Raw genomic sequence first — 14,194 nt, 5'->3', positions numbered from 1 at the left:
GAGTCTCCTGAAAATACTTTTCTCCATTAAATTGTGCTAAGTTTGTTTTCTACTTGGGTGAACTATATAGAGTTTTGTATGAAATACATAGGGTTTATGTGCATAGGGCCATGTTATAAAACACATAACTGTTATGTTGATGGGTCTTTTCAATGATGGATTTACACTTTGGGTTTAGGACTCATTCCATACCTTGAAGAAATGGGTGAAAGAGCTGAAAGAACATGGTCCAGAAAACATTGTAATGGCTATTGCTGGGAACAAATGTGATCTCTCAGATATTAGGTAAGATGTATTTAAAAACTTTTTTTTGTGTTAATATCCTCCATACCTGAATGTCTACATGCAAAAAGCTGTCATGTCTGTGTTGTTCTCAGTGTAATAATTTAATAATGTGTCATTCACTTGTGGTGGTCAAAGTGGTGTATTTATTCAACTAGAATAGAATTAAGGGAAAATAGTACAGAAATACAAATTTGATGGACCACACAGTAAAGAATATTAAAATCAAATCTCCTATATGTAACACAGTTACATCCTTGACTCTAGATATCTTTGGGCTACATGATTTTATTATTTTTGTTACCTTTTCTGTGATTAGTGCCATTATTATTTCTGTGATTATCACCATTATAGTAACACTTTAATATGGTAAGGAGAGTTAGATTCTTAACATTTTCCATAGCATCCCTGTTTGTTTTAGTTTTAGACTTGGACTTAAGGATGTAGTCAAGTCTATATAATCTCACTATTTTGTTCTAAGATCTGAATATGATGCATCAGATAGGAACACTTTGGCTTGTTCCAGAGACACTGGATTCTTGAATTATACCTGGAGAGATTGTTTTTAGGGACACAGTCCACATGGACTGGAGATGTGATGATAGCTCAATCTAGTCTGATAAACTAGCTATTTTTACCAAATAAAAATGTTGTAAAAAAGGACATAGTGAATTTGTGTTGTCCCCATCCCCCTGGTTAATTTAATTCTCAGCAATTCTAGTAGTTGATTTTCATAAAGACAGCGACATCAAGCTTCAGGTTTTGCTAATCCAAATATGATTAAACCAAAGTTAAATAACAATGAAAACAGATCTTTATAAAGCTCTTACCTCTTAACATGGCCTTTGACAAATTACTCTGTTTCTTTGGGATTTCAAAAGCTTTATATCACATTGCATTAGGTTGGTTTATAATAACAGGCATCAACACCACTTAATAATTTGTTCTTCTGGGAGCTGAACAAATCTGTAAACTCCCCAGACTTAGTTCAGATCCCTACCTTCTTTACTGTAATCCTAAAACAGCTTGCTTAGCTAGTATTCCCAGCAGAGTTGCTTTAACTTTTGTCACTGGAAGGGGTGGAGGTGGGCAGAGAGGGCCTTTGCTGAGAGAAGGCTCTATCATCTGATACCACTGAACTGCAGTAAAAGGCATGACTTAAGTGAACTAAGCCTTGTGTATTGTGGGAGTACCGATGGACTAGAATTTAAGCAGAGAACAATTTAAACTTGAATGGAATTATTAGGACTCTTGGTTACATGGAACTGAAAACCAATTGAAATTAATTTCAGAAAAAAGAGGAATTTATTGGAAGGTACTGGTATCCACAGGGTAAAAAACCCAGCTGCCTTTAGCCCTAGTATGTGATATGTTCCATCTTTTGTCCCTGGAAAAATATTGGATTGGCATTCTCTGTTTCTAGTCTAAATTGCCATGGAAGGGTTTCCTACATCATGACAAGGCGTTTGTGGCTCAGGTAGGGGACTTGGGCAGTACAAGATGATTTTTCTCACCATAACCATGAGAATGGGAGAGTGGCTGGTTTGGAAGAGGGGCAGTTCCTAGAAAAGTGCAGTCTGGACAGACAAAACATGTCTGTGACATGCTGGCTTGGCTACTGGTTCCTAAAGACACACCATTTCTCAGGGTGGAATTCTCCTTTTATGCACTGGTATAGCATTCTCCGCAGCAAGCATTCTCCTTTTTGCCACCCAATTCCTATTTTACAATTTGCAAAATGCCCAGCTAGCAGTATCCATCCATCTCACTTCCAACCATAAATTCAGTCATAGCTTCTCCCTCCCCAATAGGAGACAATCCAAGACCACACCCAGCTACTACATCCAGTGGTGACATCATGAGGCCACTGTCCCATGAGTCCAGGTTCTCTGGGTAATACCTTTTCTCCATTAGTTTGGCCTCAGTGAGATCTGAATGTGACTTTTCAAGATCCTGCGGTTGTGGTTTAAAGTGTGTACTCAAAGTAATTTTAAAGGCTACCTGTGATTGAATCAAACAGGAAGAAATGACTTCCTTTACAATTCTCCTTCAAACCTCTGTTTAAGTCAGTAAGAAAAATTAGTTTGATGCTAGTAAATTTTTAAACATTTGTTAATATATAATTTAAAATTTCAATATATCTTATTGAGATAATTTATAAACCATAAAATCCATCTGTTTTAAAAATACTGTTCAACGAATTTTAGTATATTTGTAGAGTTGTACAGTCATTATTACATCTCATTTTAGAATGTTTCCATCAACCTACAAAGAAACATTATGCCCATTTACAGTCACTCCCAATTTCATATCATTTCCTCTTGTGCTTGATTTAATCTCATGTCCGTTTGTAAGTAGGTAATGCCAGTGTTTTCCAAAGTGGATGCCAGTGCTGCATGAGACTTCCTGTTTCACCAAGTCTTATACTGTAAGATGTTAGGGTGTAGAGTGACATCTAATAGTCATTTCAGTTTGCAATTTCCCAGTTAGCAGCGAAGTTGTCATCTTTTTTATATATTTATTGGCCATTCAAGCAAATTTTCTCTTATGTGAGGAGTCTGTTCAAGTCTTTGCCACTTTTTTTTTATTGAGTTTGTCTTGTTTTTTCATAGGATTGAAAAATATGTATATTTGACACTATTCCTTTGTCATATATATGTATTGAAATATCTTCTTCAAATTTATGTCTCATCTTTTCACTTCCTTTATGTTGTGTTTTCATCACCAGAAGTCCTTACTTTCTATGTAATAGAATTTATTAATTTTTTTCCTTTATTCATTTTTTGGGGTGGAGGAGAGGGGGGAAGGGTGAGTCTTATTTAAGAAATCCTCCCACACCCCCAAGATAATAAAGGTATTTCCCTATCTTGATGATCTTTAAAAAACTTGACAGTTTGACTTTCCTATCTGTCTTTAAATCACTTGGAATTGATTATTATATATACTGCCTAATTTGTCCTATATAGATATCCAGTTGTCTCAGCAGTGTTGGCTACAATGTCCATTCTTTCCTCACTGATGTGCAATACCATCTCAGTCATATATCATGTGTCCCATGTGCACAAGCCTGTTTCTAGGGCTCTTTGTTCTGTTCCATTGGCCTACTTATCCATCCTTAATACCAATACTATGCTGAATTAATGATTTACCGTAAGTCTTGATAAATGGCCTGGACTTATAATATGAACTGGAATCTCTTTAACCAGTATTTGTTGGCCCCACAGACGATTCATGAGAGTGTATGGTGTGGATGTGGATGTGTGTGCTATGGTCTGGTAGAGATTAGGGGAGTATCAGGCCCGTATCGACATGTGGTGAAGGTGTGTGTGTTGAGTGTTTATTTTTATGGCTGATTAAAAAAAAAACTTAAAAAACTTATTTTAGAATAGTTTTATATTTACAGAAAAGTTGCAAAAATAGTACAGAGAGTTCTCATATACCCCACACCTAGGTTCCCTATTGTTAACATCCTATATTATTATGATACCTTTGTCACAATTAAGGAGACAATATTGATACTTTATTAGTAACTAAAGTACATACCTTACTCAGATTTCATTAGTGCCCCCCATCTAGGATCCCATCTAGAATATCATATTGCATTTTGTCATCATGTCTATTTAGGCCCCTCTGGGTTGTGACAGTTTTTCAGACTTCCTTTGTTTTTGATGACCTTTGCAGTTTTAAGGAGTGCTAGTCAGATACTTTGGAGCGTATCTCTCAATTAAGATTTGTCTAAATCTTAATTTGTCTAAAAAGATGGGTTTCTCATGACTAGATTGGGGCTGTGTGTTTTTGGGAGGAAGACCACAGAGATGAAGTGCTATTTTTATTACTTTATTGTATTATATTTAAGCACATCAAAGGTTGACCTTGATCACCTGATTGAGGTAACTGTAAAGTTACCCCCTCACTCCCTTTCCTTACTGTACTACTTGGAAGGAAGTCTCTATGCCCAGCTCCACTTCCTTGAGGGAGAAATATCTACATAAATTATTTGGAATTTTGCAGGTGAATTTTTTTCCTTTCTCCCCATAATTTATTTATTCAATCATTTATTTATATCAGTATGGACTCATGGATATTTATTTTATACTTTGGGTTATAATGCAATACTGTGTTATTTAATTTGTTGCTCAAATTATTCCAGCTTTGGCCACTGGGATCTCTTCCTGTTGGCTCCTGTATCCCTTTAAAGCATATTTCTATCATTTTGGTTTTTGAGCACTTCCTTACTTTTTGGTACAAGATGTTCCAGACTCATCTTAGAGACTCATCTTGGAGATATGGCCTAGAATCAGGCATGTCTCCAAGTAGCCCTAGTTCCTTCCATTGGAGAATGGTATTTAGAAACCCAAGATCTGGGCTGGGTGTGCTTGTTGCTACTGGGGTCCAGGCCCTTCCAGTAAACAGAGGTAGAAAATACATGTATGTGTGCTAACTTGAGTGTACACACATATGTGTAATTATTTCCATATCTATGCATTTGTATGTAGATTAAGATAAACATAAGTTCATATTGATACCTCTGACTCTAATCCAGAAACACATGGCTCGTTCTAATCTTCATTAGTGTGGGGAGGAAGGATGTTTTAAAAGGCATCAACTAATGTATGACTGAGCTGAGTGGTAAGCTTTTGTTCCTGGAGATTTTCTTATAAGATAAAGTAATCTTTTCCCTTTCATTTTGCATGATGCCCAAAGTTTCACAATTTCAAAATGTCAATTTCTCTTAAAGATTACAGCTATCACAGTGATTACTTCTAAATGGCACAATATTTACTTATATTTATATACTGTTCACTTAGGCATTGGACTGAAAGCAAGTTCATCATCATCATCATCATCATCATTATCCTCATTGCCAACCTGAATTGAATGCTTCCTAGGTGCCAGATACTATAAGTAGTGTATGTTAACCTTCACCATCCTGTGAAAGAGTTACAATCATTCTCCTCTCTTATTGATAAGGAAACTGAGGCACAGAGATTAAGGAGCTTGTCCTAGGTCCTATAGCGAAGAGGGTGTAGGTCCCAGCTTTAAACCCAGGTGTTCTGTCCCAGAGCTGATGTCCTGACCATCATGCTATATTGTACCTGGTAAGAAGCGTGAACAGGATCCATGAAGGAGAGTAATTTCTGAACAACCAGGACAAAATGGAAGCTGATTTGATTCTGCTCAGAGGATTTGGAGCTAATGCATCTTTCCAGTGGTTCTCTCTGGCCTCTTCAGGACTAGCCTAAATTTCTGTCTGGAAAAGGGGTATTAAGAGGCAAAAAAATGGCCGGGTCCCCCTAGAGAACCTATGTTTTCTGTACAGTTCTTATTGGATTCAAATTCTGACATTTTTCATGAGAAACAATCCATTTAAGTCTTTGGTGAGAACCTGAAACTGCTTGTTAGAACTTGACACTAGGAATTTGGCTGCAGGTGAAAAGCAGTTATGGACGCACATTAATAAGCAGGCAAGGCCCCATGGGAACAGAAATTCTTCCCAGGGTACACATGTCAAATGCTTTAACTGTAAGTGCTTAGATCATTTTAAAGTGTTATTGTCCAATCAGATATTAATTGCAAAGGTGGTAATTATTCTTCATTAAAAAAAGTTCCTTTTAGTTTTAGTTCCATCTCAAAGGCAAACCAATCTGAGTATCTAAAGGAACTAGCATTTTAAATAGAGATTTTGCTGCTTTAATTATTGCTAAAATGTTGCCTCATCTGTGTGTCACACAAATATCTTGGATATTTAGAGAAAATATGAGCTAATGGGAGCACAACAAGCCCTGATTATTCATTTCAGTGGCTGCTTAAGGTAGTGGGGAAGACTGAGACTGCTTCATGGCACACCTCAGCCTTTGCAAACAGCCTGCAGCCTTCCTCTGCTGGATTTTGATGGAATGTTGTGAATGATTTCCATTGCTTTTGGCTAGAATACCTTAAACATGTGGGATCGTTTTGACAAAAAATAATTCCACCAAACATTTAGCAGCCGACTCCTGCTCACTGTTGGTTTGCTGCTTACTCACAGCTCACTTAATTGGCTGTTTAAACTTGACCTTGGAAAGGGGCTATGGCTGGAGCAGAGAGTAAAAATATAGGGCAAACATTTTAAATGAAATGTTAACTGTTATATTACAGGAGCTTGGGAGAGTATAAAATGCTTGGTTATTGCTGTTATGGTGTTCTGGAAATATAATATACATGCTAGAACCTACCTGAACCACTAGAAGATTTCTTCTGGGAAGAGCTCATGAGGCGACTATTCTTATATTTTATTACTTGTAAAATAGTGCCTGAGAAATGTAGAGTCATGTGTTGCTTAACTATGGAGGCATGATCTGAGAAATGTGTTGATAGGCAATTTCGTCCTTGTGTGAACATCATGGAGTGACTTACATAAACCTGATATAGCCTACTACTCACCTAGGCTATATGGCATACCGTATTGCTTCTAGGCTATAAGCCTGTATAGCATGTTACTGTACTGAATACTGTAGGCAATTGTAACATAATGATTAAGTATTTGTGTATCTAAACACAGAAAAGGTACAGTAAAAACATGGTATAAAAGATTAAAAAATGATATAAGTGTATAGGGCACTTGCCATGAATGGCACTTGCAGGACTGGAAGTTGCTCTGGGTGAGTCAGTGAGTGAGTGGCGAGTGAATGTGAAGGCCTAGGACATTACTGTGCACTTCTGTAGACTTTATAAATACTGTACACTTAGGTTACACTAAATTTATTGAAAAACATTTTTCTTTCTTTAATAATAAATTGACCTTAGTTTATTGTAACATTTTTACTTTATAAACTTAAAAACAATTTTAAACTTTTTAATTCTTTTGTAATAACACAGGTTAAAACACAAACATTATACAGCTGTACAAACATTTCTTTCTGCATATCCCTATTCTATAAACCTTTTTTATCTTTTACATTATTGATTTTTGTTTTCCTTAAATTTTTTTTTTTTAAACTAAATCACGCACACATTGGCCTAGGCCTACACAGGGTCAGAATATCAATACCACCTCCACATGTTGACCCACTGGAAGGTTTTCAGGGGCAATGACACATGTGGAGCTGCCATCTCTGATGATAACAATGCCTTCTTCTGGAATATCCCTTGAAGGACTTGCCTGAAGATGTATTACTCTTTTTAGAAATATGTCCATGATGGTTTTCCTGGCTTGTTTCTTCTTTCCATCATGGATTTGCTTGTAAGCAGATAATGTACCATAAACATTCCTCTCTATTAATGAAAACTTTGCAGTGTTGGGGTCCATGTTTTCAATTTTTTAAGGAGCTTATTGAGGTCTGCAAAAGCTCCTGCCAGTTCCCCAGGAACTACCTCCAGGAGCTCGCTCCTCTGTATCACTGTCATCCACACCCAGGTTAAAGCTGTTTGCCATGTCAGCTACAGCTTTGCTGGTTTTTACACCCTTTGTGCTATAATGTTACAACAGCTGTAACATTACGAGGTGATAGGACATTTTCAGCTCCATTATAATCTTATGGGACAACCCTGTATATGTCATCCATTGTTGACTGAACCGTTGTTATATAGAATATGACTGTATATTTCATTATGTCCTAGGTATAGTCATATCCCCAAACTCTATTCAGATTATGAATAGACAGCAAAAATACCTAACTCAATATTTTACAGAACATCCCCTAAAAGAGTTATTCTCAAGCTGTAGAATGAAGCTGTTGGGAAGTTGCTAAAATGTGTATTTCTGGGGCTTGCCCAATGGATAGTCTTTGTTTTTAGTATCAAAGTTTTTGTTTGTTTGTTTGTTTTGTTTTGTTTTAACTTATGTGTTTAATTTTCTGGGAAAATGAGGACTTTTGTTCATCTGTTCTTAGATACCTGCAAACTTCTTACATGTGGTTGTTCTGCAGTTAACCATGACCTCTTTGGAATCACATGGTTATCCTACTAGCATTGTATGAGCATTCTTCTCTCTCCACACTCCAACACTGCAGATATTAAACCTTTTCATCTTGGCCAATCTGACACATGAAAAATGTGAATTATTTACTTGCAGGCAGGATTAGGAAAACCAAGATTTTCTACTGAATATTCTTCACCTGTATACAAATAATGAACAATTAACAAAGCAAGTAGATGTTAAAACCCTCTTTATAATAGCAATACAAATTTAAATACCTAGCAATCACATTTTTGATGTATGTGTCATTTAAAAATTTTTTATTTTAAATACAAGGAATGAATTTAGCAAGAAATAAGACCTATGTAGATAAAACTTTATAAGTCTATGATAGGACATAAAAGAAGACTTAAATAAATGAAAATATGTACTTATTCCTTGGATAGGAAAACTCAGTAATGTAAAAATGTCAGTTTGTTCTAAATTAAACCATGAATTTAATGACATTCCAGTCAAGTTACCAAAATAACATTTTAAAAGGGGTTTTACAAAATGATCCTAAAATTTATCTAGAAAAATAAAACAGGCAAAAATAGCTTGTATTGGAGGGACTAATACCAGCAGATATAGAAACATATCGTAATGATTTAGTAATAAAACATTATAACATTGTCACAGAACTAGACAGAAAATCAATGAACAAAGTACAGAATCAAGAAATAGGGTGAAATATATAGGAAGATTTAGTATATGATAAAGGTGATACTTAAAATAGTGTAAAAAAGGAAAAATTCAATAAATCATTTAGGGGTAATTAGCTAGTTATAGAGAAAAAATAGATTCAAAATGAAATGGGGATTTAAATATAAAATAACAAATCCATAAAAGTTAGAGAAAGCAGGTGAATTTTTAAAATAATCTTGGAATTGCAATGAACTATTTAATCATGATACAGAACTCAAGCCAAAGAGGAAAATGATCAATAGGTCTGATCATATAAAACCTTTTGTGTGGCAAAAATGCCACAAACATCCAAATACAAATGATAAGCTGAAAGAAATGTGGAAAATATATTATAAAGGGCTAGGTTCTTTAATATGCAAAGAGCACTTACAAATAAATAAGAATAAATCCAAACAAACCAAACCACAGTGGCAGAGAACATGCAGGAGAATTTCAGAGAACAAGAATGAAAAATTGCTCACCATCTTTGAATAAAAGTACTCAGAATTAATGTCAGGTTTTGCTCATGGAGAAAGGACTTTAAAATATGATATAATTTTACTTTTGGGGTAATTAATGGAAATTAATATGTTTAACAAGTTGGCTAGATATAGCTTGTGTTCCCTCATTCTTCCATGGAATAGTAATGACTGGACTGGGAGCCTTCCTGGGCGGGCCATGGGTTGAGTCAGATAAACTTATAAAAGGCTTTTAAACTCTGAAGTAGGTTGAGCCTCTTATTTACTTGTTTCCTCCATTTGCATCATTTCCTCAATTATTTTGGCATTTTGTAAGAAAATGGTGCCATGACATCATCCTTGCTGATACAGTTTTGTAAAGATTAAACAGACACTGATATAGCACTTAGTATGTGCCAGGCATTGTTTCGAGTACTTTATAATATCAACTTACCTAACATTTGAAATTGTTGTAAAGTATTTACCCTATCTAGTAGAATGAGGAGACTAAGACCTGAGAGAAGCGGACCTTAAGGTGCTGTCTATTGGAGGAGAAAATAATTTTACTTCTATGAGCAGCATGGTTGAACTGCCTTTGTCATATCAGCTACTTACTAGGCCCCCTGCAAAAGATTTTGAACTAAGACCCATGACCAAAACAAATCCTTCAGCACAGGTGAGTGGAAGTCATTTGTCTCCATTGACTTTCAGAAGGAACCCATGGAACTGAACCTTCCCAGTAAACCCCTAGGGGGCATAGAGCATTATTCTACCTTAGCCTGATGGTTTGATGGCTCTTCTTAACAGGAAGGGCTTCAGGAGCTCTTCTTGGTGTACCTGTCCTCCTCTCTCCTTGCCATCAGTGGAGAAAAATCATGGAGAATTAAATAGCCCTGGAATTAGAATGAATCAGCTGCCATGTTGCCTGGTTCCACCTATGAACAAAACAAGGACCCTTACTGGGCAGCACAGCCTGTTGAAAAATCTGGAGCCCACAGAAATGTTGTTTCTTGACCTCCCTCCCCTGCTGAGAGCCTCTGAGTGCTGTGGCCAACTCAGGTTGTGTGTCCTAAACACACGACAGGCTGATGTGTGGACCACGCTGAAATACAAGCTGATTAACATGAGAGTCTGGGTCTAGCAGGAGACTCCCCTTTCATGTTGTTTGTACCCTTAAGCCTCCTTCCTGGATCATTTGGAAGGGTGGGTGAGCTTCTGTCACTGGGACCTTTCCAGGTGACATTCTCAACACTCCCTACACTTCCCCTTAAGTCCTCACAGCGCCTCCTCTACCTGAGTCCTCCTCTCTGCTGAAGACAGCTTGGGATAATTTTTGTCATCCAGTCATTCACAGACATTAATTGATTGTCTCCTTGATTCCAGGCACTGTTATGATCCTGGCACACTGAAACAAAAACCACGGTCCTGATATAAAAAAAAAATCCACAGCCTATTCTGGGAGCCACACAGCTTCACAAGGATGATATCATGCTAAAATATACACAAGTGTAAGGGCAGAGGGGGAAGAGCATCTATTCTGGAGACAGGGCATGATGGACTGAGCTCTCCAGGAGGCCATGGTGGCACATGCCCAAAGGAACGGGCAGGAGTGGACAGAGGGAAGAGCAGGTGCATGACCCAGAAGCACTTAAGTGGCTTGAGAAGTAGCAGGTTTATGGGAGAAGTGGCTGATTTGTGGAGAAAGGCAGTTAACAGACTGTGACAAGTTACACTTGTGAAGCCCATTTACTGTACAAGTAGCGATGACCAGCAATCAGCTAGCTCAACAGGGAGATGTGTTTAGATATAGAAGAGAAAAGGTAGCCCCTCCGGCCCTCTGAGCCTGTAACCACATGTCATGTACAAGTGAGTCCATAAAATGCTTTCCTTCACAGTGTCCACTGTTAGAGGCAATCACCCTGCACTGATCCTGACTGGTATTGCTTTCACTCCCCATCACTCAGCTCTTGACTCTGACCCTGACTCTGGTTTCTTCTTATGGTCCCTTGAAGTCCATGTCTCCCTGGTAAGGGGACTGTAGCCTCTCCTGTGGTCTCCAGCCTTCCCCACTTTTTGCCCCCTTTGTATATCCCATTGGCTCCAGAGGGAACCCAGCCCCACTTAACCTCCCTGTAGCTGGCTAGTCCCTGCTGCTTGAGGGGGGCAGGGAGGGTAGAACTTCAGATAGTCAGGAAAGAAACCTGGGTAATGCTGACATTTAAGGGTCAGACAGAGTATGATCAGCTCCTGAGAGAGGGTGAAGGAACAGCAGTGAGAGGAGCATGGAGGGTGGGGGGTAAGGATTGGGGGCAGGGTGGAGGGGGAGAGAAGAAATCCAAGTCTACTGTTCCTGGCTAGGTTGCAATAACTCTTCTGGGTGATTTCTGGGAGTCCTGACTTTCTGTACATAGTTTAGTCTAGAAAGTCTAAAACTAGTCTTCCCCATCAAAATTGACTGTGTGTTTATACCTTGGCAAGTTTCCATTTACCTGCTTCAATGCCTAGTGCAGTGATTATGGGAGACACTTGATAAATAGTTGTTGAAAAAAAATGAATGAAAGTCATTAGCTGCCATAGTCTCATGTAATCCTCATTATGGAGGCCATTGATGACAGTCTTCTAGCCTCACAGGTCTGTACAGCTGGACTTTCTTGAAATGCAGCTGGAGGAGTGCCCAGGTTGCTATTTGACATGTCTGTAAGAGGCCCTAAGGAAGTACATTCTCACCTTTTAAGGCTCTTTTTTCAGATTGTAGTTGCACCGTTTATTCCAACAGCAATTTTCTGATACAACTGGGTGGGTGTCTTGCAATTCAATTAAATTCCAATGCCAACTACCTTGCATTAGCACAGTCCCACAAAACTGTTTCCCCCCTTTCAGATGACAGCTGCAAGTCTTGAGTATCCACAAGTTACCCTCACTTCTGCCCTATAGACTACAAATTTGGGGGTTCCTATAAACCCTCACCCCCTCAGGTTTAATTCACTAGAATAGACTCACAGGAAAACACTTGTCTTGTGATTACAGTTTTTCTGTAAAGGGTCAGGGCCAGCAAGATGGGAGAGATGCATTTAGCAAGGTATGTGGGCAGGGATGTGGGGCTTCCATGCCTTCTGTGTGCAGACTGCCCTCCCAGCACCTCCATGTGTTCACCAACACGAAGCTCTCCAAGCCTGTGTTCAAGAATGTTTATTGAGGCTTCATTACTTAGTCATGGTTGATTAAATCTCCAGCCCTACCCCCATTCCCCAAAGGTTGGGGAATGGGATTGAAAATTCTAGCCCTCTAATCCTGTGGTTGGTTCCTCAGATGACCAGCCCCCATACTGAAGCTATTCAGGGGCCTCTCCTTATCAGAAACTCAAGTGTGGTCTAATGGAACTCATGATGACACACCAATCACTCAGGAAATTCCAAGGGTTTTAGGAGCTCTTTGCCAAGAATCAGGAACCAAGACAAAATTCATATTTCTTAGTATACCATAGGATGTATTTTGGCAAACCACAGTGGTTGGTCCTTCTAATCTCAGTTCATATCAGAGGAACTTTTAATGGCCCTCCAGACTCTTAGAATAAGAACCTGTTTTTCAGGAGGATGGAATATGCCCCTCCCCAGCCTCTACCCCTACTCCAGTTTGAGGATATTTTGAACTCATATATTCTTTGTCTATAAAGAATGAAAGAACAGCCTCTGGCATGTGGGTGCCAGCTGGGTGGCTGTGTTGTCAAGGCCTGACAGGAGCAAATTCGGCAGAGCCCAAGAAGCTTTGGGTTCGACCCTGCCTACACCCCAATTTGCTCTGTCATCTTGGGCAAGTCATTTATCTAATGAGATCTGTTTCTAAACATGGGAGAAGTCTAAGGATGCACTTTCCTTATCTCTCCATTTCAAGGTCTAGCATTGCAGACTGTGAGATAATTAGCCCATCCCAGTTTACTGTTATCCTCAACATGGATATTTTGGATTGTGTTGTGAGTTTGTTCTCACCTTAATCCTGGCAAAACCTATTCTACTCCTGTCTGTCCCACAATGGGACTGATGAGAGGGGAGCTAAGGAAGTGTCTAACTGTATATGAACCTTCTCTCACTTGAGGGATCTCTGAAACTTCCTTGATAGTCAGATGTGCCCCCACACCCAGGTAGAGATAAGTAGGCCACAACTTGTTTTATCTGTCCCATATTTGGGCAGAGATGACCCCCACCCTTCTATTTGTGATTTGACAAAGACTGACATGAAAAAATAATTTTTTTAAAAGATTTTTATTGGGGAATTGGGGGATGGGAACAGTGCTGGGGAATTGGGGAAGGGGAACAGACAAGTTGCTGTCCTTCTGTTCTTCAGTCTAGTTGTGGAGGATGTTGCTTCACTGGTTCAAGTTAGCACCATCATTGCGCTCTTTCCAGGTGAGGCAGATCAGTCGCCGGCTTCTGGATGGCTGCTCACAGCGGCTGCTGGCCGCTCACACTGGCTGCTGGCTACACATATTAGCCCATGGCAACCCACTGCAGCAGGGGCTGCAGCCTATGCCATCGCCAGTGACTCACGGCAGCCCAGCTCCAGGTTGAGCTGTTGTTCAGCATCTTAGCTGTAGAGGGCAGTGTCACTGGCCCTCATATGTGGGACCCGAACCGGGGACCTCTGGCATCCCAAGCCAGTTCTTAACCAACGTGCCACTCAGCTGTCCCGAAAAAAAATTTTTAAATGAGGTAGCATGCCAAACTGAACATAGAAAAGCCCTTTTCTGGAATGTTTCAAGTATAAAATTCATCACCACCAAAAAAGTTGAGATTTTTCTCTAACACCTGCAAGAAGCCTGGGGCTTGTCTGTTAGAAA

The 14,194-nt window shown here is 39.0% G+C and overlaps 1 protein-coding gene across 1 annotated transcript in view; it reads left to right on the top strand.

Annotated features, from left to right (window-relative positions):
- The window catches only part of RAB31 (RAB31, member RAS oncogene family), a 127,455-nt gene that overhangs the window by 91,190 nt on the left and 22,071 nt on the right, over positions 1 to 14,194 (top strand). The window contains exon 5 of the mRNA XM_019649981.1: positions 179 to 285. Coding sequence (XP_019505526.1) covers positions 179 to 285 — 107 coding nt within the window. The remainder of the gene's footprint in view (positions 1 to 178; positions 286 to 14,194) is intronic.

Source organism: Hipposideros armiger, unplaced genomic scaffold (assembly GCF_001890085.2).
Source record: "Hipposideros armiger isolate ML-2016 unplaced genomic scaffold, ASM189008v1 scaffold_136, whole genome shotgun sequence".
NCBI lineage: Eukaryota > Metazoa > Chordata > Mammalia > Chiroptera > Hipposideridae > Hipposideros > Hipposideros armiger.
The sequence above is the reverse complement of the archived record's forward strand: the minus strand, read 5'-3'. Positions and strand labels throughout refer to the sequence as shown.